Here is a 26,925-nt window from a genome sequence, read left to right as displayed (position 1 = left end):
GTCATTTACAAATCTGTTTAACTTTCTGGAATCAGTTGATTTTGAAGAAAGATTCCGGAGTACCCCTTTAAAGTATGCACTGCAACCAATAGTAAAGCATAAACGTTATACTATGTGGGAGACACAGTCTAAGGGTGCGTTCACACTGCGGAATCTCCACTCACTGAATTCGGCAAGCGTAGATTCCGTCTGTCTGCCGCCGCCGAAAAGACTTTGGTTATAGGGCCGCGGGGCACTGAGCCATCACCATTGACAGCTATGCAGTGCTAGCGGAATCCGCACAAAGAACGAACATGTTCTTTCTTTGCGCGGAACAGTTTCAGCGGCTGAATTGTCCGCCGCTGAAATTCCACAGTGTGAACGGATCTCGCGGAGACCCATTCACACTGTTAGGTTCACTCCGCGTAATTCCGCTCTCGTAATTCCGCGGGAATTCTGTAGTGTGAACGTACCCTAAGTAATAGGGGCACAATAAGAGGCTTCATCTTGCACATGTTTCTGTTTATGCTTCTCTATTGGCGGCATTGTGTACTTTATGAAATGTCCGGTTTATTAGGTTATGATTACACTCTTGCACTATGCTTTACCGAGGGGACCCATTATTTGTGTTGTGTGGTGTTTATCTTTTAGCCATTGTTAATAATTATAGTTAAAGGGGTATTCCAGGCCAAAACTTTTTTTTGTATAGCAACTGGCTGCGGAAAGTTAAACAGATTTGTAAATTAGGTCTATTAAAAAAATCTTAATCCTTCCAATAGTTATTAGCTTCTGAAGTTTTCTTTCTAACTGCTCAATGATGATGTCACGTCCCGGGAGCTGTGCATGATGGGAGAATATCCCCATAGGAACTGCACAGCTCCCGGGACGTGAGTCATCAGAAAGCAGTTAGACCGAAAACAGAAACTCAACTTCAGAAGCTAATAACTATTGGAAGGATTAAGATTTTGTAATAGAAGTAATTTACAAATCTGTTTAAATTTCCGGAGCCCGTTGATATATAAAAAAAAGTTTTTGCCTGGAATACCGCTTTAAGTTTGTAATGGTGATACGCCTCTGTGATAACTGATACATTTACCTATCTAGGCCTAGATAAGTGTTTCCCAACCAGTGTGCCTCCAGCTGTTGCAAGACTACAACTCCCAGCATGCCCTGACAGCCAAAGGCTGCCTAGGCATGCTGGGAGTTGTAGTTTTGCAACCACTTGAAGAGCTGCAGGTTGAGGGACACCAATCTAGACCTTTTTCCCAGCCAGTATGCCTCCAGCAGTTGCAAAACTACAACTCCCAGCATGCCCAGACAGCCGAAGGCTGTCTGGGCATGCTGGACGTTGTAGTTTTGCAACCACTGGAGGCACACCGGTTGGGAAACTCTGGCCTAGATTAATAATACTCCGTTATTTGTGGGTATAGCGTGATTGGTTCTTGGCTCTTACAGTCTGCCACAGAACTATGGATGAGACTAGTTTGTGGATTACCCAGGATATCATATAGGGGGTTGCGTCACATCAGCATCTTTAGGTCCACCATTGTGATAGATATGATTTATAATAATTACATATCTAGATTAAATGTGATATGTTAACAGCTGACCTGTCAATAGATATAAAAAAAAACAGTAGTTTGTGTTTTAAGTCTGTTCATCTCAAGATTTGTTATTATGTATGTGCAAGACTAACCAAGCTTCACTACTAATCTGAATGAGCGTTCTATATGGAAGCTGTACTAATCCACATGCCTGTTTGAATGTTTGCTACAGGAAGCGAGCAGCTGCAAAGCATCTAATAGAACGCTACTACCACCAGTTAACTGAGGGCTGTGGAAATGACTCCTGCACGAATGAGTTTTGTGCTTCCTGTCCCACTTTTCTCCGTATGGATAACAATGCAGCAGCCATTAAGGCCCTCGACTTATATAAGGTTAATGCAAAACTCTGTGATCCTCATCCCTCCAAGAAAGGAACAAGCTCATCTTATCTAGAGAACAACTCCAAAAGTGCCCATAACAACCAGTGCTCGGAAAGAAAGATGAACAAGAAGGAAGTACACGGACCCAGGGATGACTTCAAAGGTAAAGCATTCTCATTGTCAATTACAATGTGTGAGTTTAAAGTGGCTTCTATAGAAATAAGGGAGATGGAAGTGTGCCCTGCGATCATGTAAGTACTCTTGACATGTTTAATCCCTCATTAAGGGTGTAATAGAACACTGTGGTGAGGCTCTAACAAACCCATTTTTTGTTTGGTGAGTGGCACTACTATTGCATGTACTACACACACACACACACGCACTAAAATAATACACCTGTGTGCGGAGACCCTCTGCAAGAGATTTGGGCGCACAGCCTCTTATTCACAGCAAATGTCAGATTTGTCTTCAGCATCTCCTGCGGTCCTGCAATGATCATCTTACCTACCTGATGCTTCTGCCATGTAAAGATATGTATTACATTTGTTTTTCATCTAGCTGTTTTTTTCTTTTTTTCTTAAGCAAATACAGTGGTCCCTCAACATACGATGGCAAACCGTTCCAAATGGATCATCGTTTGTTGAAACCATCGCATGTTGAGGGATCCGTGCAATATAAAGTATAGGACAGTGGTCTCCAACCTGCGGACCTCCAGATGTTGCAAAACTACAACTCCCAGCATGCCCGGACAGCCAATGGCTGTCCGGGCATGCTGGGAGTAGTAGTTTTGCAACATCTGGAGGTCCGCAGGTTGAAGACCACTGGTATTGGAGGTTATACTCACGTGTCCCCGCCGCTCCAGACAGTCACCGCTGCCCTGGATGTTGCCTTCCATCGCTGTCGTCGCGTCCCCGGGGTGTCCCCGACTCTCCGGGAAGGTCTCTGCTGCCTGGGAACGTTGCTCTCCGTCGCCGCCATCACGCCGCTACACACTCCGCTTCTATTGGATGACGGGACAGCGTGCGCGGCGACGTGATGACGATGATGGAGAGCGCCGGCGATGCAGGGGATCCCGAAGAGTACGCTACGGAGCCCCGAGGACAGGTGAGTGATCGTTAGCGGACCACCCGAGGCACCATAAACTGCTCGTGACGCCACGCCCAATCCATTTATGTCTATGGGAGGGGGTGTGACTGCCATCATGCCCCCTCCCATAGACATGAATGGCAGGGCATGGCGTGACGTCACGTTTCGGAGGCAGCCCCCGGCACAGAATGCCGGGGGGGGGGGGGGGGCTGCACAAAGATTGTGGGGATCCCAGTGGCGGGACCCCTGTGATCATACATCTTATCCCCTGTCCTTTTAGATAGGGGATAAGATGTATAAAGCCAGAATACCCCTTAAACTTCAGTGGCCTGAAAAAAAAGTCAAAACACATATATTTGCAAACGGCCCAAACGTAGTTACTTGCAAACTATGTTTGGGCCGCTTTTGTCAAGGGGGACCATGTCTGTACGGTATATCATGTTGTGAATGGTCTCTCAAATGTGTGTTCTCATTACAAACATGAAAAAACCCTTTTCTGAAAAAGAGCGTCCTGCCTTTAACTCCGAGCAAAGCTTCTGTCAGGGGAAGTCACAGCCAGCCAGGCATTTTCCTTGTGGGGAAAATGTTACTATTATTATTTGGGGGCCATACAGCCATAAGACCATCCATTTAAAGGGGTTTACTCAACTGGAAAATTACCCTCTACCCACAGGGGGCTAGCATCCACCCTCAGCAATCTCAAGAACAGGGACCAAAAGCTCCCGTTAGAATTTAACAGCATGTTTTGCCTCCTTTACACTACCCCATCATTGTCTATGGGATCTGCAGGGACAACAGAGCACTGTAATCGGCTATCTCTGGCAGCTCCCATAGAGGATGAATGGAGCTGCGGCGAGTGTGCACAATTCGGCCCCATTCTAATAGGAGACTCTTGACATCTAGACGGGCCACAGTGGTCCAATCCTTGGCAATCAGATAGTTATCCCCTATCCTGTAGCTAGGGGATACTTTTACCCTTTGCTAGACCCCTTTAATACGTAGACAGTCATCTAGTTGATGACTACAAAGAGGTGAAATGAAGCATTAACAAATCCTTCCTGGACTTTCAGTTTGGGAGGGTTACCTTTTTATTTTGTATGTAGTTTTTATCTACAAACAAAAGTACAATCTTTTTTAGGTAATCTGTTACCTATACTCTGTTATGAGTACTAAAACTCAGTCAGAATATTAGATTTAAAAGGATTTTACAATACTTAAAATATTGATGACTTGACTAAAGGGATATTTCATGAATATTTATCAGAGTTCATCTGTCGGCTGGGATCCCCACAGTGAACAAAATGCATCGGCCAACCCCTTCTCTGTTTATGTAGGCACAGCGACTCAACCACAAAGGCTATATCTGATCCTGTGAGAGAGTTTGAACTGTAAGGACAGGTGTGAACATAACATGGGACACAGCGCCTGCAGATTCCCACCAGTGAAACAATGGCCTATCACAACATTTTTCCATCAAAGCATTACTATCGTTACAACTCGTGGCAGAATAGGGTAGGGGGGAACTAAAAGCACTACCCCGTATTCTGATACTGGTGCCAATACTGACTGCTTGATGCCTGATGTTCAGTCCTGGAAGCCCCATTCAAGTCTGTGGGACTTCCAGAATGACGTAAGTAATCGGCACCAGTCTCGTGCAACGGGACAACGCTTTTAGTTTCACCCGTATCCTGCTGCTGGCTGAAAAAATAGTATTGCTTCTTGCTACTGCCCACTCAGCCATTTACTGCCTGCAGTGGTGTCTTATTTCATATAGCGATTAGCTGAGCAGTTCCTGCTGGGACTCATCCTGGAGAAGTGGGGGATGGGTAGGAGAGCGGATCGGGCAGATGAATATGGTTGCTTTTTTATTTTTAAAGCACCCTGAGCTAAATATCAAAACATATTTTTTTTATCACTGAAATAACCCTTTAGTGTATATTCACACATACATTATGCTTTGCATATTTAATGTGCAGGATTTCAAGCTGTGTTCAATCATTTAGTTTACATTTAAAATCTGCAGCATCAAATATGTGCCGGAGCCTGTACGTGTGAATAGACCCTTAAAGAGTAGCTATCCCTAAACTAAATTTCCCTATTCCCCCTCCCCATCTGTCCCCGACACTAACTACATCTATCCCTGTTTGTATTTCTGCCCAAATCCCCATAAAATTACCTCATGTAGAAGGGCTGCAGGAGCTCAGAGTTGAGCTCTCTGGTGAGAGCAGGAAGTGGGCGGCCCCGGCAGGCGCGACCTCATCTGAAGCCTGGCCGGGGCTCACTTCCGCCCATCTTCTCTCTCTTTCCTGCAGCTTGCGCGCTGCAATGAATGAGGAGAGAGAGAGATGCAGGGGGGTGGGGATATTAAAATTTTGAGTACTGTACTCGCTCACTGCCTGTATAGGAAAAAGGCAGAGAGCGAGCACAGCGGTCGTGCGCGCGAAATTTAAATATCGCCGCCCTCCTTGCATCTCCCTTTCCTCATTCATGTGAACTCGCATTCCGGACCACGCTGCCCGGCCAGCGTTGGTCTGAACGTGCTGAACGTCAGGGGGGGAAAAGTAATCCTGAGCCACACAGGGTGACACCTAGTGGCCAGGTTTACAAACTTAAAAAAAAAACACATAAAACGTGATTTTTTTTTTTTTTTACATTTACTATTTAATAAAACATTTTTTAATGAGTACCCATTTAAGGTTTAAATTGTAAAGAGGCTGCTGAATGTGTAGTTTCTTTTGGACGTTGCCCATTTCTCTTGATTTTGCCTCCTCTTAGAAGCTCTTCTTCTCTTTTCTTCTTTTAGATGTGTCTTTTCTCTCTGAAGAAAAGGTATATGAAATTCTTGAACTATGTCGAGAACGGGAGGATTACTCTCCTCTTATTCGGGTAATAGGGAGAGTGTTTTCCAGTGCTGATGCCTTGGTTCAGAGCTTCCGAAAAGCAAAGCAACATACTAAGGAGGAGCTAAAATCTTTACAGGAAAAGGATGAAGATAAAGATGAAGATGAAAAGGAAAAAGCGGCTTCTTCTGCTGCTATGGAAGATGATTCTGCAGCTTCATCCTCCAGACTGAATGACGGTACACAGGGAGATAACAATATACCGAAACTAGGCCCAGAAGAAGTATCTCTAGACATTGAAGCAGTTAGGCGGGTCTATCACAGGTTACTTTCGAATGAGAAAATAGAATCTGCCTTTCTTAATGCACTTGTGTACCTATCTCCCAATGTCGAATGTGACTTAACTTATCATAATGTATATTCAAGGGACCCCAACTATCTCAATTTGTTCATTATAGTCATGGAGAATTGTAATCTCCATAGCCCAGAGTACCTGGAAATGGCTCTACCATTGTTCTGCAAAGCTATGAGCAAATTGCCTTTGCCAGCACAAGCAAAGTTGATCCGACTATGGTCAAAATACAGTGCGGAGCAGATCAGAAGAATGATGGAAACATTTCAGCAGCTAATAACTTACAAGGTGATAAGCAACGAATTCAACAGTCGCAACCTAGTGAACGATGATGATGCCGTTGTGGCAGCAACGAAATGCCTGAAAATGGTTTACTATGCAAATGTAGTCGGAGGAGAGATTGAGACAGATCACAACGAAGATGAGGACGAAGAACCCATCCCAGAATCCAGTGAATTAACCCTCCAGGAGCTTTTGGGAGAGGAAAGAAGAAATAAGAAGGGGCCCCGAGTAGACCCCCTTGAAACCGAACTTGGTGTAAAAACCATTGACTGCAGGAAACCCCTCATCCCTTTTGAAGAATTTGTTAATGAACCACTCAATGATGTTCTTGAAATGGACAAAGACTATACTTTCTTTAAAGTAGAAACTGAAAATAAATTTTCTTTTATGACATGTCCCTTTATCCTGAATGCTGTAACAAAGAACCTGGGACTGTATTATGACAACAGAATCCGCATGTATAGTGAAAGAAGAATCACCGTGCTTTACAGTCTTGTTCAAGGACAGCAACTCAACCCCTACCTAAGGCTCAAGGTTCGAAGAGATCACATCATTGATGATGCTTTAGTTAGGGTAAGTCTTAAGATTTTCACTCTAAGTACATTCTCGCATACCCCAAGGCTATTCTTTGCCTGTAAATTTACTGCATTACAATTATTTTGTAGTAATTACTTTTCTAGCATTTAACCTGTCTATAGAAAAAGCTATAAGCTATGTAAAAAGATGCTTGTACATGTCTTTACTGTGCTTAGGGGACCAGATGTCTGCACCACAGGCTTTGCCTTTCTGCATCTTTGATTTGCCAATTCAATCTGCATCATAAAATCAATTGTGACAAGTACAGTATGAGTCGAGATGCTTTCACTAAGGTGGCGGCTTCCATTGATTTACTTCTAGAAGAATAGTGACAGAACTTGCTAGCTTAAAGGCTTTTGTTTTTTCTTTAGTTTTTTTGTTTGTCATAGCCTTCAGCATATTTGAAGCAATGTTTTGTAATAGTCTAAAGGCTCTCTGTTTACACTGCAGGGGGCCCATGTTAAGCTGCCAAATTAGAGGTTCTGTCTATCTGTACATATTGGGCAACATTTTTTGTTTATCCCAATACAATGAGACCAAAGCTTGTGGGGTGACATGGTTAGACCTCTATCTTAGTTGAAGGGGTTGTCCAGTACAATAAAAATAACATTTTTCTAATCCCAGACAACCCCTTTTACCCTTGATAAATCAGCTATTGACCGTATCACTGATGTCTTTGAAGACCCACAGTCCTCTGCAAGAAAGATAAGAATTTACAAAGGGGCCCAAGACTAATGGATATTTAAAGGGATATTTTTTTTATTTATTTGACTATTCTACAGGGGCTGTAAAGTTGTTGTAGTTCATAATTTAGTGTCTGTATCTGTGTTTCATGGTGGTCTCGCAATAATTCTGTGATTTTTGCCCCAATGATTTATTTTTAACGGCATACAAAATGAGAGCCTTCTCAGGTTTTCCCAGTTTGTAGTGCAACCAGAGTTATTACATCACTAGTCAGTTGTTCAGAGGGGGCTTGTCTTTGCTTCAATGGGTGAAGCCTCCGCTGGGTGGGAGGGAGATCACAGAGCTGGGTGGTATGACCAAAAATGTGTATCACAGTTACGGCGGGTCCACGGTATTTACGGTATTTTCCACCCCCCCAATCATGTGACCCGTGGGTGCTGTTTCTTTTTTGGGGGTAAAATGGGGAAAAACAGACAATTTGGGGGGCTTTTTCACTTTTTTTCTTTTACTTTCATATTTTTACATTTTCAACTTTTTTTTATTTTTATATTTTTTTATTTATTTTTTTACACTTTTTATGTCCCCATAGGGGACTATTTATAGCAATCATTTGATTGCTAATATTATCCAGTGCTATGCATAGGACATAGCACTGATCAATATTATCGGCTATCTCCTGCTCTGGTCTGCTCGATCTAAGACCAGAGTAGGAGACGCCGGGAGACGGACGGAGGCAGGTGAGGGGACCTCCGTCCGCCGTTACAGATGACCGGATCCCCGTGGCAGCGCTGAGGGCGATCTGATCATTTATTTTAACATGCGCACTGCCGCAGATGCCGTGATCTGTACTGATCACGACATCTGAGGGGTTAATGGCGGACATCTGCGCGATCGCGGATGTCTGTCATTACCGGCGGGTCCCTGGCTGTCTGGGACCTGCCGTGTAGGACGCCAGCACTTGAGCAGTCCGAGTGCTTGAGGTTATAAACAGGACGTAAATGTACATCCTGGTGCGCTAAGTACCGCCGCACCAGGACGTACATTTACGTCCGTTGTCATTAAGGGATTAAAACATGGCCATCAGTATCAAATTGTCAGGGGTCAGATACTCCTGCAACTCTGCCAATCAGCTGCTGAAGGGTCTGCAGCATTCTTGTGTACACACTGCATCACCTTGTACCACCTCTACAAATAATACAGCAGGGTAACCACTGTCAGATATTTATGGACTAACCTAAGGATGTGTTGTCAGTTTAAGGCTTGATGGCATCCTTTGTAACCTATAATGTTGAACTATACCCCCTCCATACACAGCAGGTGCCAGCTGCTATATGCAGCTGACATTAGCAGTCAATGACAGGCTTTGGAGATCTGTCAGACACTGTCTTTTAACTGCTTAGATACCTTAATCAATAGCAATTGCAGCATCTGTTCTATTGACTGTTCTATTGTGCATCATTGGTAGTTCAGTTGTAATGGCAGCCCTTGGCATTAGGTTACTGCAGCTGCTGCAAAATAAACCTAAACTGCCCAGTCATTGGGGGAGATTTATCAAAACCTGTGTAGAAAGGTGGTACAGTTTGTATGTGATCTATAGTTTATATGGATGACTGTGAGTGCCGGCTATAACACTAGGTAAAGGGGTCAGCTATGTAAGTAGTCGTAAGATTTATTGGCACATCCAGTTATTTTGGTGGGTTTTGCCATTAATTATCAAATAGCAGGATAAGCAAGACAAAAATAGGAGGCACCTAACTAACACAGCTGAGTCTCAAACTGCAAATGCAAAGGAAGTCTATGGGATGAATCGGTACAAAAATGCTGAAAATACGGTGGTGCCTGGATGTCGAAAAACATATAAGCAAATAAACTAAGAAAATGAATCCGGCAACTCACCGCAACCATAGGTGATTCAGTGTGGTGCAGCCGCCATGGATGTCCGGGATGGTGCGGAAAGCTCAGAGATAACGAACCGGTAGGTTTTGTGCAATTGCACTTCTTCCGGCCTCATGAATCCCCTATGGTTGCGGTGAGTTGCCGGATTCAGTTTATTTGCCCATTAATTACCAAATGTCTATGTAAAACATAAGACTTTTTTGTTACATTTATGCATATAGTACTTGTCATACACATAAGACTGCTTACACTAACAGCTGTCTTTTCTCTTATGAACAGGCACCATTAGATCAACAGGGTCTACTTGTTTGTTTAATAGCTTAAGATATCGGGCTGAAAATGGTGAAGTTGGTCCATATTTTTCTAATGTTTATGGCAAGCTCAGCCATGCTTCAGACTGCTTAAATGAGCCCCAACCCAGTCACAAATTAGAACTGGTGACACAAATTTACATTTATGTAAAGCTGCTCATATTACTTAGATAGCTGTCAGCTGATCACTTGTTTAGACAAGTTATGTGAGATAGATATCCTTCTTGCAGGTTACTGGTGGAGCTTGAATAAGTCCACCCTCACATTTTTGTATATATATTTTTTTTCATCTTTTCATGTGAATCTCTGCTGCAGGGCTGGTGCAAGGATTTTTGCCACCCTAGGCGAAAGCTAAATTGCCGCCCCCTTGACCCTGCCGTTTGTCGCTGTCCTTTGACGCCTTACCACTTACTACTGAGGTGACACACTGTATCAAACCCAGTTAGAGATTTTATGCGACACATGCGCTGTAAGAATGCTGAATGGACCTCAAATGGTACAGCGCCCCTTTGCCAGCCTGAAGAATACTAATTATTGTGGTGGTGGTGGTGGTGGGGGGGGGGGGGGGGGTGTTAGCGGGTGGTTTGGAGGCTGGCTAAGTTTCTTGTGGTGGCCAGAGCGGCGCCTCCCTCAGGAGGGCGCTCTAGGCGCTGCCTGTTTTGTCCATAGGCAGAGCCGGCCCTGCCCTGCTGCAGTGTAAAGTAGTGACTGCACAGTCTGTATAACAGTGTTTTTAATGTTGTGTCCCCTCAAAATATCTCCACACAGTCATTAATGTCTAAAACTTGGCAAAGGGAAATGTCCAAATTGTGTCAATATTTTGTGTAGCCACCATTATTTTCCAGCACTCCCTTAAGCCTCTTGGGCCTTGAATTCACCAGAGCATTGCAGGTGGTCACTGGAGTCCTCTTCCACTCCTCCATGACATCACGGAGCTGGGGGATGTTGGACACCGTGCTGTCTCCCACCTTCCGTTTGTGGATGTCCCACAGATGCACAATAGGGTTTAGGTCTAGAGACATGCTTGGCCAGTCCATCAACTTTACCCTCAGCTTGTTTAGAAAGGCAGTGGTCCTCATGGAGGTGTGGTTGGGGTCCGTGTCATGTTGGAATACTGCTCTACTGCCCTGTCTCTGAAGGGAATCGTGTTCTGCTTTAGTGAGTCACAGTACATTGGCATTCATGGTTTCCCTAACCCCTTAAGGACGCAGGGTTTTTCCGTTTTTGCACAGTTTTTTCCTCATCACCTAAAGATCATAACACTTTCAATTTTGCACCTACAGACCCATATAAGGGCTTATTTTTTGCGCCACCAATTGTATTTTGTATAATCGATCATTTAACCACAAAATTTGGTGGAAAAAAATATTTGTGGGGAAAATTTGGGGGGGGGGGGGGGGAAGCCATTTTGTAACTGAGGGTTTCCTATTCTACGCAGTACACTTTTCGGTAAAAATGACACCATAGCTATCTTCTCTAGATCCATACAGTTACAAGGATACCTAATTTATATAGGTTTTATTTTTTTACTACTTAAAAAAAAATAACTACATGCACCAAAATTAGTATGTGTAAAATTGTCATCTTCTGACCCCTATAACTTTTTTATTTTTTCATATACGGGGCTGTATGAGGGCTCATTTTTTTTTTTTTTTTTTGCCATGAACTGATGTTTTTATCAGTGCCCTATGGGGGCTATAACATTGCAAAAAAAAAAAGTTTATAAATGTGATTTAACACTTTCCCTAAAAAAAAGACAGAATCGCCCCCCTTTTCCAATAAAAAAAATGTGGTATCGCCGCATGCGTAAATGTCCGAACTATAAAAATATATAATTAAACTGTACAGTCAATGGCGTACGTGCAAAAAATTTCCATAGTCCAAAATAGTGTATTTTTGATAACTTTTATACCATAAAAAATGTATAAAAAGCGATCAAAAAGTCCAATCAAAACGAAAATGGTATGATAAAAACTTCAGATTAGGGCACAAAATATGAGCCCTCATACCGGCCTGTACACGGAAAAATAAGTTATAGGTAGAGATGAGCGAACTTACAGTAAATTTGATTCGTCACGAACTTCTCGGCTCGGCAGTTGATGACTTTTCCTGCATAAATTAGTTCAGCCTTTCAGGTGCTCCGGTGGGCTGGAAAAGGTGGATACATTCCTAGGAAAGAGTCTCTTTTTCAGCCCACGGAAGCACCGGAAAGCTGAACTAATTTATGCAGGAAAAGTCATCAACTGCGGATCCGAGAAGTTCGTGACGAATCGAATTTACTGTAAGTTCGCTCATCTCTAGTTATAGGGGTCAGAAGATGACAATTTTAAATGTATTCATTTTTCCTGCATGTAGTTATGATTTTTTCCAGAAGTCCGACAAAATCAAACCTATATAAGTAGGGGATCATTTTAATCGTATGGACCTACCAAATAATGTGGTGTAATTTTTACCGAAAGTAGTAACAGAAGCCCCCAAAATTTACAAAATGGTGTTTTCTTCAATTTTGTCGCACAATTATTTATTTTTTCCGTTTCGCCGTACATTTTTGGGTAAAATGAATGATGTCATTACAAAGTAGAATTGGTGCAAAAAAAGCAATCATATGGATTTTTTTGGTGCAAAAAGGAAAGGGTTATGATTTATAAAAGGGAAGGAGGAAAAAACGAAAGTGGAAAAATGTTTGGTCCTTAAGGGGTTAAGTGTTCCCTTTTTATTTTTTTGAGCATTGTAGTACAGAAGATTGAAGCAGGATGGAAATGGTTGCTTAGTAACGTTCTGAGGGTTTGGGTCAAGGGACTGGGGAAGAAAGCGTCAGTTAAGAGGAAGTGAGCACAGAGCCGCAGCAAAGGATCCTGGGACCTGTAGTTTAACCCCTTAAGGACTGAACCCTTTTTCACCTTAAGGACTCTGCCGTTTTTTGCAATTCTGACCACTGTCACTTTAAACATTAATAACTCTGGAATGCTTTTACTTATCATTCTGATCCCGAGATTGTTTTTTCGTGACATATTCTACTTTAACATAGTGGTAAAATTTTGTAGTAACTTGCATCCTTTCTTGGTGAAAAATCCCAAAATTTCATGAAAAAAATGATAATTTAGCATTTTTCTAACTTTGAAACTCTCTGCTTGTAAGGAAAATGGATATTCCAAATAAAAAAATTTTTGGTTCACATATACAATATGTCTACTTTATGTTTGCATCATAAAATTGATGAGTTTTTACTTTTGGAAGACACCAGAGGGCTTCAAAGTTCAGCAGCAATTTTCCAATTTTTCACAAAATTTTCAAACTCAATATTTTTCAGGGACCAGTTCAGGTTTGAAGTGGATTTGAAGGGTCTTCATATTAGAAATACCCCACAAATGACCCCATTATAAAAACTACACCCCCAAAGTATTCAAAATGAAATTTAGTCAGTGTTTTAACCCTTTAGGTGTTTCACAGGAATAGCAGCAAAGTGAAGGAGAAAATTCTAAATCTTCATTTTTTACACTCATGTTCTTGTAGACCCAATTTTTGAATTTTTACAAGGGGTAAAAGGAGAAAATTTTTACTTTTATTTGCATGTAAGCACATACCTCATAGGTCTATGTAAAGTGTTCGGCGGGCGCAGTAGAGGGCTCAGAAGGGAAGGAGCGACAAGGGGATTTTGGAGAGAACATTTTTCTGAAATTGTTTTTGGGGGGGGGCATGTCACCTTTAGGAAGCCCCTAGGGTGTCAAAACAGCGGGAAAAAAAACACATGGCATACCATTTTGGAAACTAGACCCCTCGGGGAATGTAACATGGGATAAAGTGAGCCTTAATACCCCACAGGTGTTTCATGACTTTTGCAAATGTAAAAAAAATTTTTTTTTTTAACCTAAAATGCTTGTTTTCCCAAAAATTTTACATTTTTGAAAAGGGTCATAGCAGAAAATTTGAAGCCCAATTTCTCCCGATTCAGAAGACACCCCATATGGGGGTGAAAAGTGCTCTGCTGGCGCACTACAGGTCTCAGAAGAGGAGTAGTCACATTTTGGCTTTTTGGTAGCAAATTTTGCTCTGGGGGCATGTCGCATTTAGGAAGCCCCTATGGTGCCAGAACAGCAAAAAGCCCACCACATGGCATACCATTTTGGAAACTAGACCCCTTGGGGAATGTAACAAGGGGTAAGGTGATCCTTAATACCCCATAGGGGTTTCACAACTTTTGCATATTTAAAAAAAAAAATAGTTTTTACCTAAAATGCTTGGTTTCCCAAACATTTTAAATTTTTACAAAGGGTTAAAGCAGAAAATTCCCCCCAAAATTTGAAGCCCAATTTCTCCCGATTCAGAAAACACCCCATATGGGGGTGAAAAGTGCTCTGCTGGCGCAATACAGGTCTCAGAAGAGAAGGAGTCACATTTGGCTTTTTGGAAGCAAATTTTGCCGCATTTAGGAAGCCCCTATGGTGCCAGGACAGCAAAAAAAAAAAACACACTGCATTATATTTTGGAAACTAGATTCCTTGGGGAACGTAACAAGGGGGTAAGTTGTTTGCTTAGTTTACATAGTACACCGCTATGAATTACGGAAGAAGAGTTATTGATGGACTGACTCTGCAAAGTGCAGTAAGGGGTTACACTAGTAATGTGCACAGTGCAGCAGAATCCCATGACATTTTTCTCTGCTTGGTAACTTCGTAGTATGAATGGGCCCTTACTCTTATGAATGAAACCAGTTACACTTGCATTTCTTTGCCTGTCTTATGTTATAGAATACGACCATGTCAGCTAATAACAGATATAATAATGTGCTTTATTTTTACTAATAACTATATTCTTAATGCCTCTTCCCTCCCTTCAGCTAGAGATGATTGCGATGGAAAACCCAGCAGACCTAAAGAAGCAGTTGTATGTAGAGTTTGAGGGCGAGCAGGGCGTAGATGAAGGAGGCGTTTCCAAAGAGTTTTTCCAACTTGTTGTAGAGGAAATATTTAACCCTGACATAGGTAAGTGTTGTATGTGTAGATCTATTTTAATTTAATACTTGGAAGTAGGGATGCACCGAAAGGGGAATTTTTGGCCAAAACAAATAATGTTTTGCTTGGCCAAAAACCGTAACCGAAAGTGCATTGCCCCGCCCAAAAATCTGTGTAATGTCAGTCAATGTTATTAGTTATTACCAAATGAATACTAGATATCACCAAATGGTTCTAATAAAAAAATCTAAAACCTTCTTGCACTCACTTTAGAAGTAGTCTTTAAACATGACTCAAGACTTTACATGTTAGCGTTCAGATTGTTTAATAACCTTTTGAACCTAATCTGCACAGAGCTAAAATATTTCCACTACGTGAAATTTTGTGTTTTTTTTGTCTTAGTAGAATTCTATATTTTCATGGGGTGGTATAAAATAGTAAGATAACGCCTTGACAGAAAGTCATGTAAATATCTTCCTTTTTAAGAGGAGAGCTACTTGCGTATATTCTAAAAAGTATTGCCCAAGGCCCTTTTCACACGACATAATTACTCCGTTTTTCGAAGTTCCGTCAGAAAATCGGCAGTTACAAAATCCAATACGGCCGTTAGAAAAATCCCATAAACTATAATGGGATTTTCTAATAGCCGTTTTAACCCATTATAGCCAGTTATTAATAACTGCCTTTATTTTGTGACGTAAGATAGTAATGGGTGAAATAGTTCATGAACTATTTCTCCTGTTCCTATTTTCCATCACAAAATAAAGGCAGTTATTAATAACGGCTATAATGGGTTAAAACGGCTATTAGAAAAATCCCATAGACTATAAAGGAATGTGGAAGGAAAGAAGGAGGCCCTTAGGTCCGGCGCTGCTTGGTCCACAAAGGTTCAGTGGGAGACGTAGTAGAGGTTAAAAGCATGCATGCATTTGGAAATTAGTTTTATTTATTAATTTTAAATAAACTACTTTTAACCTCTACTACGTCTTCCACTGAACCTTTGTGGACAGAGCAGCGCCGGACCTAAGGGCCTCCTTCTTTCCTTCCACATTCCAGTATTATATGGGTTCCTGCATAGGATACCAGTCCAGGCACCTCGGCTGCAGCACGGATATCCTCAATACCCCTTAAAACGGGGAGACACGCCTAACCCCCAAGAGGGTCACCAGGTGAGAATACACCCTGTCGGGGTTTCTATCTGGGGTTATTTGTTTTTACGGTATCACACGAGGCACTGTCCTCTCTCCACTTTTTTTCCTCATTTCCCCTGTAGACTATAATGGGATTTTCTAACGGCCGTATTGGATTTTGTAACTGCCGATTTACTGACGGAACTTCGAAAACGGAGTAATTATGTCGTGTGAAAGGGGCCTAGAATGTACACAATTCTGATAATGCTTGAAAAAAAACTCCATAGTGGACAAGGTTCACAACCTTTTATTTTGGAATTACTTTGCAGTGCCATTTCTAATCTTTTGTATACACATATTAACTAGTAGAGCGTGGTGCAGCTTTAGAAAAAGCACTGTGTTTATCCCTTAATAGAGAACACCCCCAGTCTCATAAACTACCCTTGCACTAGAGATTGTATGCACATAAGCATTGTACATGAAATGTACCTATGTTCTGTGTTTGCATGTGTGTGTTTAGGGATTATCAGCACTGCATTGTATTTGTGCTCGGTGAACACCTCTCTTGTATTTCCAGGCATGTTTACCTACGATGAGTCCACAAGATTCTTTTGGTTCAATCCATCTTCATTTGAAACTGAAGGGCAGTTTACTCTCATTGGAATTGTGCTGGGCCTTGCAATTTACAACAATTGCATTCTAGATGTGCACTTTCCAATGGTGGTTTATAGAAAGCTGATGGGGAAGAAAGGAACGTTTCGTGATTTGGCCGATTCTCACCCTGTAAGTCTTGTTGGAAGATTAGAAGTGTCCTATTATTATAGTTTCTTATTATATGTGCTATAAGGTATCTGAAAACAAGTTAATTTAGATCTTCTTTACTTTACTCTTATGTCATAACTACATTGAGATTTGTATTAGCTGACCTTTTCATCTATTTTGCATGCATTTCTCGTTTTCTGCTGCTTACTGTGAGAACTCCTCTTTGAGAACAGTGCATGCTATTTTTAGAGGGATTTTCCACCTTAAATTCAAATTGCGTTCCGATTGAGACTCTGAGATATTTTCTGCCTTGCTGTATGGAGAATTTAATTTGCACGAGCAGAAGATTAGTTTCTCAGGTCATTGGGTTCTTCAAGATAAGACATTTTGTGTAATAAAGACATGTCTTGCAGGTCCTGTACCAAAGTTTAAAAGATCTACTGGAATACGAGGGCAACGTAGAAGATGACATGATGATGACGTTTCAGATATCTCACACCGATCTCTTTGGGAATCCTCTGATGCATGACTTAAAAGAGAATGGCGATAAAATCCCCATTACAAATGAGAATAGAAAGGTAATGATCAATATAGTACTAAATAATTCCTGTTTTGCACATTACAAGTCTTTGACTGCCTTTGTGTTTGCCCTGATAGGGTATTTAAAGATAACAGAAGAGCACAGAACTATTGCAGAGAGATGGATGGGTGACTGGCGTGTACTTGCCAGGCTGTTGCTTCGAGTGAACTAGTCACTGGGGGAGTTGTATTGCAAAAGTATTTTCTAAAAAAAAAATCTACTTCCACATTTGCAATGTTTAGGGTTTATAATTGCCCTCCTAAGATGAATGTCCTCTGAAAGTGATACATTACCTAAATCACATTTTTATCATCAACATTTGTTTTATTCTTCTATTTATATAAATAGTGGGGTCAAGTTAATTGTGGCTTAACCCCTTCATGACCCAGCTAACTTTTTTTTCTGGCTCGCGTTTCTTTTCCTCCTTACCTTCTAACTAAGACCCTTAACTTTTTTTTTTTTTTTTTTTTTCCTCCCTACTGACAAAGTTGTATTAGGGCTTATGTTCTGCATGGCGAGTTGGACTTTCCACCAATTCCCTTTTTTTTTTTTTTTTTTTTTTTTTTTTTTAATCAAAGTATCACAAAGCCAGAAAAAAAATTATATGGAGGGCAAAATGTAAAAAAATATGGAATTGCACAATTTTGTTGGGCAACGATTTTTTCGGAGTTCAAAATACGGTAAATCTGACATGCCATCTTTATTCTATGGGTCAGTACAATTCCAATGATACCAAACTTGAATAATTGTTGTTTTGTTCTACGGTTGAAAGAAAAAGGAAACCTTGAAAAAAAAAAAAAACTTTGTTCATTACCATGTTCTCACCACTAACTTTTCTTTTCCACCTACGGATGTGTTAGGGTTTTTTTTTTTTTTTGAGCTGTAGTTTTTAAAGGAAAACGGTCACCTGTTCATCCGCACTATAACACGATATACCGTAGTGTATAGTGCAGTTGAACAGGAGACTATGCAGGGTCTCGGGCTGCTATACGTACCTGCTATACCTACATTCATAAGTGCCGGCGCATCACTAGATATTTAAATCTAGCCCGCCGGAACACCTCGGTGCAAAAGTGAGCGCTGGAAGAAGGGGGATCTTTGGAGGATCGGGGCCCCGGACTGCAGGTGGGTATAGCAGTCCGAGACTCCGCTTAGTCTCCTGTTCACCTGCACTATAACCTGGTCTATCGGGTTATAGTGCAGGTGAACAGGTGACCGTTTTCCTTTAATGGTACCACGTTTGTGTAGTTCAGGCTCTTTGATCACTTTTTATTACATTTTTTTGGGGATGTAATGTAACCAAAAATCTGGAATTTTGGCTATCTGGAATTTCTTTGCGTTTACGCCATTCACTGTGCAGGATCAGAAACGTAATAATGTAATAGTTCAGACAATAACTCACGCGGCGATACCAAATATGTGTATTTTTACTTTGTTTGTACAGTGTTTTATTTAAAAAATGAAAAGGGGGGTGACTTGAATTAGCGGAGGAATTTTTTTTATATTAAAACATTTTTTACTTTTTTTTATGGGACCACTAGACACCAGGGCATAGCGGCACTTAATGTTATAATGCCATGATCGGTATAGATCACTGTAATTTAAACAGTTAAATGACGGACGTCGGAGCGATCTCCAATGTCAATCATTCATGGCAGATGTCAGCTGTTGATAGCAGCGGACATCTCCCGGTCATGACATGGACCCAACCCGCGGGCCCCTGACATGTCCGCCCACCCGACCCATGACGTACATGTATGCCATGGGTCAGGAAGGGGTTAATGACTGCCGGGGTACCTAGTAAGGCTGAATAGCTATACCAATACATAGATAATCCAAAAGTAGTTCAGACTGGCACATTGTAGGTAAGGATTTCTAATGCAATGTGGGTATACAGCTCCTGCACACCTGACTGGTGTGGCCCATATACTAACATATAAGAATCAGCACTCTAATAATGTTCTATTAAACCTCCTATTCATTTTCAGCATGACTCATTTGACATACCAAAAGTTACTTACACACCTCTTGTGGTCATACCCCATATGTGTGAAATCTGCAGACCCTCTAATGATATGGAGAAGTGAACCGTATTCAACACATGAAGTAACTCACAGCCCATACTCCTGCTTAGTCAGAATGTTTATTTCATTGGAGGCTTTCAAGTTCTCCAACACAGGACTCCTACTGGTCAACTTGCTTGTAGAATCTATTGGTGTTCATCTCTTTGCTAATCTTCTTGGCTCGCATCCCGGTGCTCACTATATATCTTGTTAGGCCTTTGATTTGGCTCCATACCCCAGATCTCCATTGTTCATTGCAATATTCTCTTTCCTATTTGCCCTCATTATTTATGACCGTGTCATCATTAATGACTTTATTCACAGTTAATATGTGATGGTGTACTTAAGTTTTTAGACTCGATACTAAGTTAGATTGTATTTTATTGTCTGTAGTTGTATCTCTTATGTGGTGAGGAAGAAACAGAAGCAGTCTTGGTACCTCTGACTTTCTGGTCATAATCTGCTGAATAAAAATAAATGGAACACTTAAAAAACACAATGTAACTCCAAGTCAATCCCACTTGTGTGAAATCACACTGTCCACTCAGGAACAACACTGATTGACAATCAATTTCACATGCTGTTGTGCAAATGGAACAGACAACAGGTGGAAATTATATGCAATTAGCAAGAAACCCCCAATAAAGGAGTGGTTCTGCAGGTGGTGACCACAGAACACTTCTCAGTTCCTATGCTTCCTGGCTGATGTTTTGGTCACTTTTGAATGCTGGCGGTGCTTTCACTCTAGTGGTAGCATGAGACGGAGTCTACAACCCACACAAGTGGCTCAGGTAGTGCAGCTCATCCAGGATGGCACATCAATGCGAGCTGTGGTAAGGTGGTTTGCTGTGTCGGTCAGCGTATTGTCCAGAGCATGGAGGCGCTGGAGGAGGCCGTAGGAGGGCAACAACCTAGCCTCAGGACTGCTACCTCTGCCTTTGTGCAAGGAGGAGCACTGCCAGAGCCCTGCAAAATGACCTCCAGCAGGCCACAAATGTGCATGTGTCCACTCCTACGGTCAGAAATGGGACTCCATGAGGGTGGTATGAGGGCCTGATGTACACAGGTGGGGGTTGTGCTTACAGCCCAACACTGTGCAGGATTTTTGTCATTTGCCAGAGAACACCAAGATTGGCAAATTCGCCACTGGCACCCTGTGCTCTTCAGATGAAAGCAGGTTCACACTGAGCACATGTGACAGACGTGACAGAGTCTGGTGATGCCATGGAGAACGTTCTGCTGCCTGCAAAATCCTCCGGCATGACCGGTTTGGTGGTGAGTCAGTAATGGTGTGGGGTGGCATTTCTTTAGGGGGGCCACACAGCCCTCCATGTGTTTGCTAGAGGTAGCCTGACTGTCATTGGGTACCGAGATGAGATCCTCAGACCCCTTGTGAGACCATATGCTGGTGCGGTTGGCCCTGGGTTCCTCCTAATGCAAGAAAATGCTAGACATCATGTGGCTGGAGTGTGTCAGCAGTTCCTGCAAGAGGAAGGCATTGATGTAGTCACACCCTCTCCCATAGTCTTGCATTGAGGGGGCGGGGCAAGATGTCACACGGAGCGGAGTTGTGATGTCACAATACTCCGGCCCAGTGGTCTTCACGCTGCACACTCGGAGCCTCCAGCGCTGCGGAGAGCTCACAAAGGTGTGTGTGCAATGACAGATTGCTGGGGTCCCCAGCGGTGGGACCCCTGCGATCAGACATCTTATCCCTATCCTTTGGATAGGGGATAAGATGTATTAGGGCTGTAGTACGCCTTTAATAAAATAATAAATTGAAGAAAACTAAGTGAAACAAATTCTATGAAATGTCCTTCTGCTTGGCTATTAAAAATAAATAAATCAAGTTGACTGAGTAGTGTAAAGAGGTATACATGACTACCTGTTCATTCATAAGAAATAATTGAATGAAAGTATTTGTACATTGTTAGAACCATCTCTTTGAGCTCTTCTGTATGCCCGTGGCAAGCCACGTTCACTGGACATATTTTATGTGGTTGGTTTGTCAAATGTACTACATTATATTAGATGTCAATGTCTTGTGTTTTTATTTACGTGTCTTTCCTTTTTATTCCAGGAGTTTATCAATCTCTATACAGATTACATTTTAAATAAATCTGTGGATAAACAATTCAAGGCTTTCAGAAGGGGATTTCACATGGTCACCAATGAATCCCCACTCAAATATCTGTTTAGGCCAGAGGAAATTGAGCTGCTCATCTGTGGAAGTAGGGTAAGTGACTTCTGTCTTTATGGTCTCCTATGTTACCCAGCCCATTGTCTTGTTGTCAGGAGAATAGCTTATTCCATTGTTTTTTTCCACAGAACTTAGACTTCCAAGCTCTTAAAGAAACAACTGAATATGATGGAGGCTACACCAGAGATTCTCACATTATTAGGTAAGTAGATGGGGTTTTGATGAGTGACCAATGATTAAGATACTACTTCTGGGATATCAATACATCACTATACGTCCCTATGTCTAGATTTACGTTACGTAAAGGAGTTTTTCTCATCTTCTAAAGTAAGCACACAACACTAGGCTATGCCACCACTTTATGTTCGTGGTACTGCCTCTCGGATACCCACTCGAGCATCAGAAGGATTCGGATTCAGCAGAGTTTTTTTTTCCTGCACAGTACCACTTCTGACCACCAGCTGTGCAGGGAGCAGTTCCATTCATTTAAAGAGGTACCTTGGAGAAAAAAATCTTTATACTTATACAGATTTGTAAATTATTTAAAATCCCTAAGCTTTCCAGTACTTATAAGCTTCTGTAACCCCTGAAGGAAGTTGTATAGTCAGATATGGTGCTCTCTGCTGACACCTCTGTCTGAGTCAGGAACTGATCCCCATAGCAAACCTCCTCTGCTCCGGACAGTTCCTGCACAGACAGAGGTGACCACAGGGAGCACAGTGTCTGACTGGTGTTACGTAATGTACTGGAAGGCTTGAGCTTTTTTTAAATAGAAGTAATTTGCAAATGTGTATACCTTTTTGTCATCATTCGATTTCAGAACTTTTTTCTTTCCTGTCAAGTACCCCTTTAAGCTGTGCTGTTTTTTCCTATAACAACAAGGGTGCTGTGCTGTAGTGCAGAGTAAGACTGTGATGTGGCTGTTTTAAACGGAGTCTGTTTTGATGGGTGGGGGGGTCCTATCAATATGCCAATAAGATGGGATTTAGGATGTGTTCACACACTAGTAACCAGCAGCGGGAAACTCGCTGCGAGTTACGCTACCATTCATTTGACTGGGTCTGTGGGCAGCCTGCAAATCTGACACTATTGGAGACTGTCCGCTGACCCATTCAAATGAATGGTAGCGTTACTCACAGCATGTTTCACACACATCAATTATGGGTACACTTCTGTTAAAACACTTTTACAGTTGAAAAATTAGAGGAAAAGTTCATATTTAACTTTTTGAAAAAATGTTATTGAAATATTTTAAAGTCTAAGTTGATTGTCTGTTTTATATGTGCAAAATGTCTGTCCCACTGGTAATTAAAAAAAAAATTAGAGATGAGCGAACTTCCAGTAATTCGATTCATCACGAACTTCTCAGCTCGGCAGTTGCGGTCTTTATCCTGCATAAATGAGTTCAGCTTTCAGGTGCTCTGGTGGGCTGGAGACTCTCTCCTAGGACTGTATCCACCTTTTCCAGCCCACCGGAGCACCTGAAGGCTGAACTCATTTATGTAGGCTAAAGTCTGCAAACGCCGAGCCGAGAAGTTTGTGACGAATCGAATTACTGGAAGTTCGCTCATCTCTATAAAAAAAATAATAAAAAATGTGGTGACATCCATTGTGTTTTATTTTCCTTTTCAGGGAGTTCTGGGATATAGTACATTCATTTACAGATGAGCAGAAAAGATTGTTCTTACAGTTTACAACTGGCACAGACAGAGCGCCTGTGGGTGGACTAGGAAAACTAAAGATGATTATAGCCAAAAATGGCCCCGACACAGACCGGTAAGCTGCTGTTACTGCTGAAATACTTCAAGTATTGTAATATATTTCTTGTGCATCTTTAAGACCCCATGATTTTCACCTAGGTGGGGAATAGTAGGACAAAATTCTCGATCATGAAAATTTCAGCCCAGGCAGAAGTATTTGCTCTATAGCACTTAGAAGCTTAAGGCCCAGACTGCAAGGGCGTATGTCCTGTGTCATCTAGGGGTTAAGAGGCATCAGAAACTGTTAGGTTCTATGTTATTACAAAACACATAATGAGGAGCAAGAAATATGTAACAAATATGAATGGCTAAAGCTGTGAATGAAACCTCTTTTTGTATATTTCCCTGCAGGTTACCGACATCTCATACATGCTTTAATGTTCTTTTACTTCCGGAATACTCAAGCAAAGAGAAACTGAAAGAGAGATTATTAAAGGCTATCACTTATGCCAAGGGATTTGGCATGCTGTAAAATGAAAAGGCAAAGGAAGCATAACAAAAGGGATAACAATCAGTAATGTCAAGTCCCTGTCCACAAAGACCATAAGCTAGTCATGTAGTCACCTGTATGTGTGCCTCCCTTCTCCACTGGGACATTGGGCTGGAACAGCAGATTTCTGCTGCTTATATGAACAAAGTCTTTCTCCCTCCCCTAGCGTGAAAGTGTTGTACAATCTTTCACATGTATGTACAGAGAGGTTTTCCTAAATATTTATTTTAAGGGTTAAATCACTTTTGCTTGTGTTTAATACTGCTTGAAGTGGAGCCTACTTGTCTCTGACAACAGATACTCTCATGAATATACTATCTTGTACCAGAATAACTTTCAAGAATTTTACGTTACTGCTTCGGTTTGTCATGCATCTTCTCAAATCCTTAAATCAGGAACTGTGTTTTTTTCTTTTTTTTTTTTTTTCTTTTTTTTCTTTTTATACCGTTTGCTTATAAAACTTGAAGTAATGGAAACAGTGTGATGCAATTACTGCTGTTCTAGCCCCAAACCATTTCTGTGACGGACAAAAAAAAAAAAGATAGTCAATAAAGATGGAAGGGAGTACTTGGAATGTTATACTACAGCCTTTGCAGCCTTTTACTTTAGCCACAGCACAAAAAAATATACAAATTAAAGATACAAAAAAATAATTTCACAATTTGTTGTCTTCACATCTTGTAAGGTATACTGTGTTCATTAGAAAATCTTCTATCTGGGTCTGTGAATAGGGGGTAGAAATTAGCGCTGTTTTTACTTTGTTTTTTTTTTCTTGACTTGTGTTTACTGACAAGTGCATTTTCAGCCAAACTATATATGGGTAGATGGTGGTTCGCCTGAGGGGTCAAAACAAAAACGAATGTTTGAACCCTTGAAGCTTGTGAAAGTGCACTTACATGAAGAATATGAATTGCATATTAAATAAACCTTTTAAATAGACAATCCAAAGTCTTCCCTATACATGGTCAGTATGCTATTTTCCCACAACTCGATTGATTTCCCAATCCTAAGGCAAACGGACAGTGCTGCAGTATCATCTGTAGGATTGAATATCACACTGGAAACACACACACACCCTACTGTTCAGGCCAGTCTCCTAAAGCGATGTACAGTACACATCTTAAAACTTTTTTTTTTTTTTTTTTTATAAACTCTAACTAGACCTCCTCCCCCCAATCTGTAATTGGATTAAATGTAGGGAATATCAAACATACTATACCCGAATGTATTTGTTTCTCTATCCTGGACTTCTGCGTGTGTATATTGTTAACTTCTCATGTTGCAATATGAAATAAAGGGATTATCCATTTTTAACCAACAACATAATTGTTATATCATTTAGAGTGATAGGATTGTACAAAGAGAAGAATATGTGGGAGCGCATTAGGAAAGCTTTTTTGTTTTGCTTTTTAAACCCTGCTGCAATATTTATTGCTATGGGGAAAATGAGGACAGTAGTTTTGAAGGAATGGATTTGCTGCTGCCTTTTCCCTGCTGTCTTTTTTTTCTCTCTGTAATCTTTTAGAACAGATTTTTAGGGATACATCACATGGGCCTGAATGATGTGGTTTTTCTGCAGGTTTTGACTTCCCCTACTGAAGTCGCTAGAGACAATCGACAATAAATTTGCAGCGTCTCTGACCTAAATTAAAAATTCACACCACAGGTTTGTGTGCCTATTCCACAGAGCGAATCTCATCCAAATTGCTGCCATTATGAACACTGGCTTTTTAACAGGGAAAATGTAACCACTTGAAATAGTGCTTTTTTGGGGAGGGTGTAGATTGTTTTAAAGGGTCTTTTAAAGGGTACCGTTCATCAAAAAAAACCTTTTGATATATTATACATTAATGTATGCAGAATAACTTTACAATTGCATGTTATTAAATAATATGCTTCTTTCGGTTTAATTTTCCACTTTGAAAAAATGACCACTAGGGGTCTCCCTACCAGTCCTATGGAAAAAGAAATCCCAGCACCAGCAGCTTGGATGCCAATAAAAGGATTTATTTGTAATACAGCATGTATTCTACACATAACAAGACATGATTTGGCTATTGCAGCCTTTGTCAAACGATTGACAAAGGCTGCAATAGCCGAAACGTGTCTTGTTATGTGTAGAATACATGCTGTATTACAAATAAATCCTTTTATTTGCATCCAAGCCGTTGGTGCTGGGTTTTCTTTTTTTCCATTGGATTTATATGATCTACGAGCACGGCGCACTATACCCTGGTGCCGTCCTCCTCTACACAAGTCCCTACCAGTCCTGGCCGCAAGCCTTTTTTTTTTTTTTTTTTTTTAATTTAATTTAATTTTTATTTATTTTTTTTAATATAGATTTCAGACTCTGGCTGTACTCCTAAATCTCAGACTGCAGCCGGGACACAGACAAGCTCAGCACTGCTCCCTAGCAGCAGATGCTGTTCACAAAAAAAAACAAAAAAAAAAAACACTATAGTTCTTCCTGATAATGTATATTGCACATTTTACAGGGATTAGGAGAAATGTCTCCTTCTGTAATAGTGGAAAGAAAGCACAGATACATTAGCCTGTAGTTCTTCTATTTAATAGGCCCCCATTTAAAAAAATAGTTTTCCCCATCACCTCCAGTTCTGGGAATTGTCAGAATATATTCATTCAGAGGGTTTGTAGTGAACTCTTCTTATCTATCTTTGTTTCTTGGTAGCCATTCAGTTTTCATGTCTTATTTTTATATTCAAGGAAAAAGTAAAAAAAAAGTCTCATGCTACATTAAAAGGGGTACTCCACTGGCCAGCGTTTGGAACGTTTAGTTCTGAATGCTGTGTGCACACTGCAGGGGTCGGCCATGCCCCCCTCGTGACATCAGGCCACACCTCCTCAATGTAAGTCTATGGGAGGGGTGTCACTCCCGCGCCCATATACTTGCATTGAGGGGGCATGGCCAACTCCCGCAGCGTGCACACAGCACGCAGCAACCTAAACGTTCTGAATGCAGCCAGAATCCTGGCCAGTGGAGTACCCCTTAAAAGGCTCCCTACAAATTGATATATATACTGGCTGTGTAAAACTGTTT

At 41.3% G+C, this 26,925-nt stretch overlaps 1 protein-coding gene across 4 annotated transcripts in view; it reads left to right on the top strand.

Moving 5' to 3' along the window:
* Positions 1 to 24,528, top strand: part of UBE3A (ubiquitin protein ligase E3A) — a 56,165-nt gene extending 31,637 nt beyond the window's left edge. For all 4 annotated transcript variants that reach the window (XM_056555924.1, XM_056555925.1, XM_056555923.1 and 1 more), the window contains exons 3-11: positions 1,756 to 2,066; positions 5,793 to 7,036; positions 14,768 to 14,912; positions 16,590 to 16,795; positions 17,188 to 17,352; positions 21,498 to 21,653; positions 21,746 to 21,819; positions 23,250 to 23,393; positions 23,729 to 24,528. In XM_056555924.1, coding sequence (XP_056411899.1) covers positions 1,756 to 2,066; positions 5,793 to 7,036; positions 14,768 to 14,912; positions 16,590 to 16,795; positions 17,188 to 17,352; positions 21,498 to 21,653; positions 21,746 to 21,819; positions 23,250 to 23,393; positions 23,729 to 23,849 — 2,566 coding nt within the window. In that variant the 3' untranslated portion in view covers positions 23,850 to 24,528. The remainder of the gene's footprint in view (positions 1 to 1,755; positions 2,067 to 5,792; positions 7,037 to 14,767; positions 14,913 to 16,589; positions 16,796 to 17,187; positions 17,353 to 21,497; positions 21,654 to 21,745; positions 21,820 to 23,249; positions 23,394 to 23,728) is intronic.
* Positions 24,529 to 26,925: the final 2,397 nt, after the last annotated feature.

This window comes from Hyla sarda, chromosome 2 (genome assembly GCF_029499605.1).
Source record: "Hyla sarda isolate aHylSar1 chromosome 2, aHylSar1.hap1, whole genome shotgun sequence".
In the NCBI taxonomy this organism is placed as follows: Eukaryota; Metazoa; Chordata; class Amphibia; order Anura; family Hylidae; genus Hyla; species Hyla sarda.
Note: the sequence above shows the minus strand (reverse complement) of the source record. Positions and strands in the feature narration are given on the sequence as shown.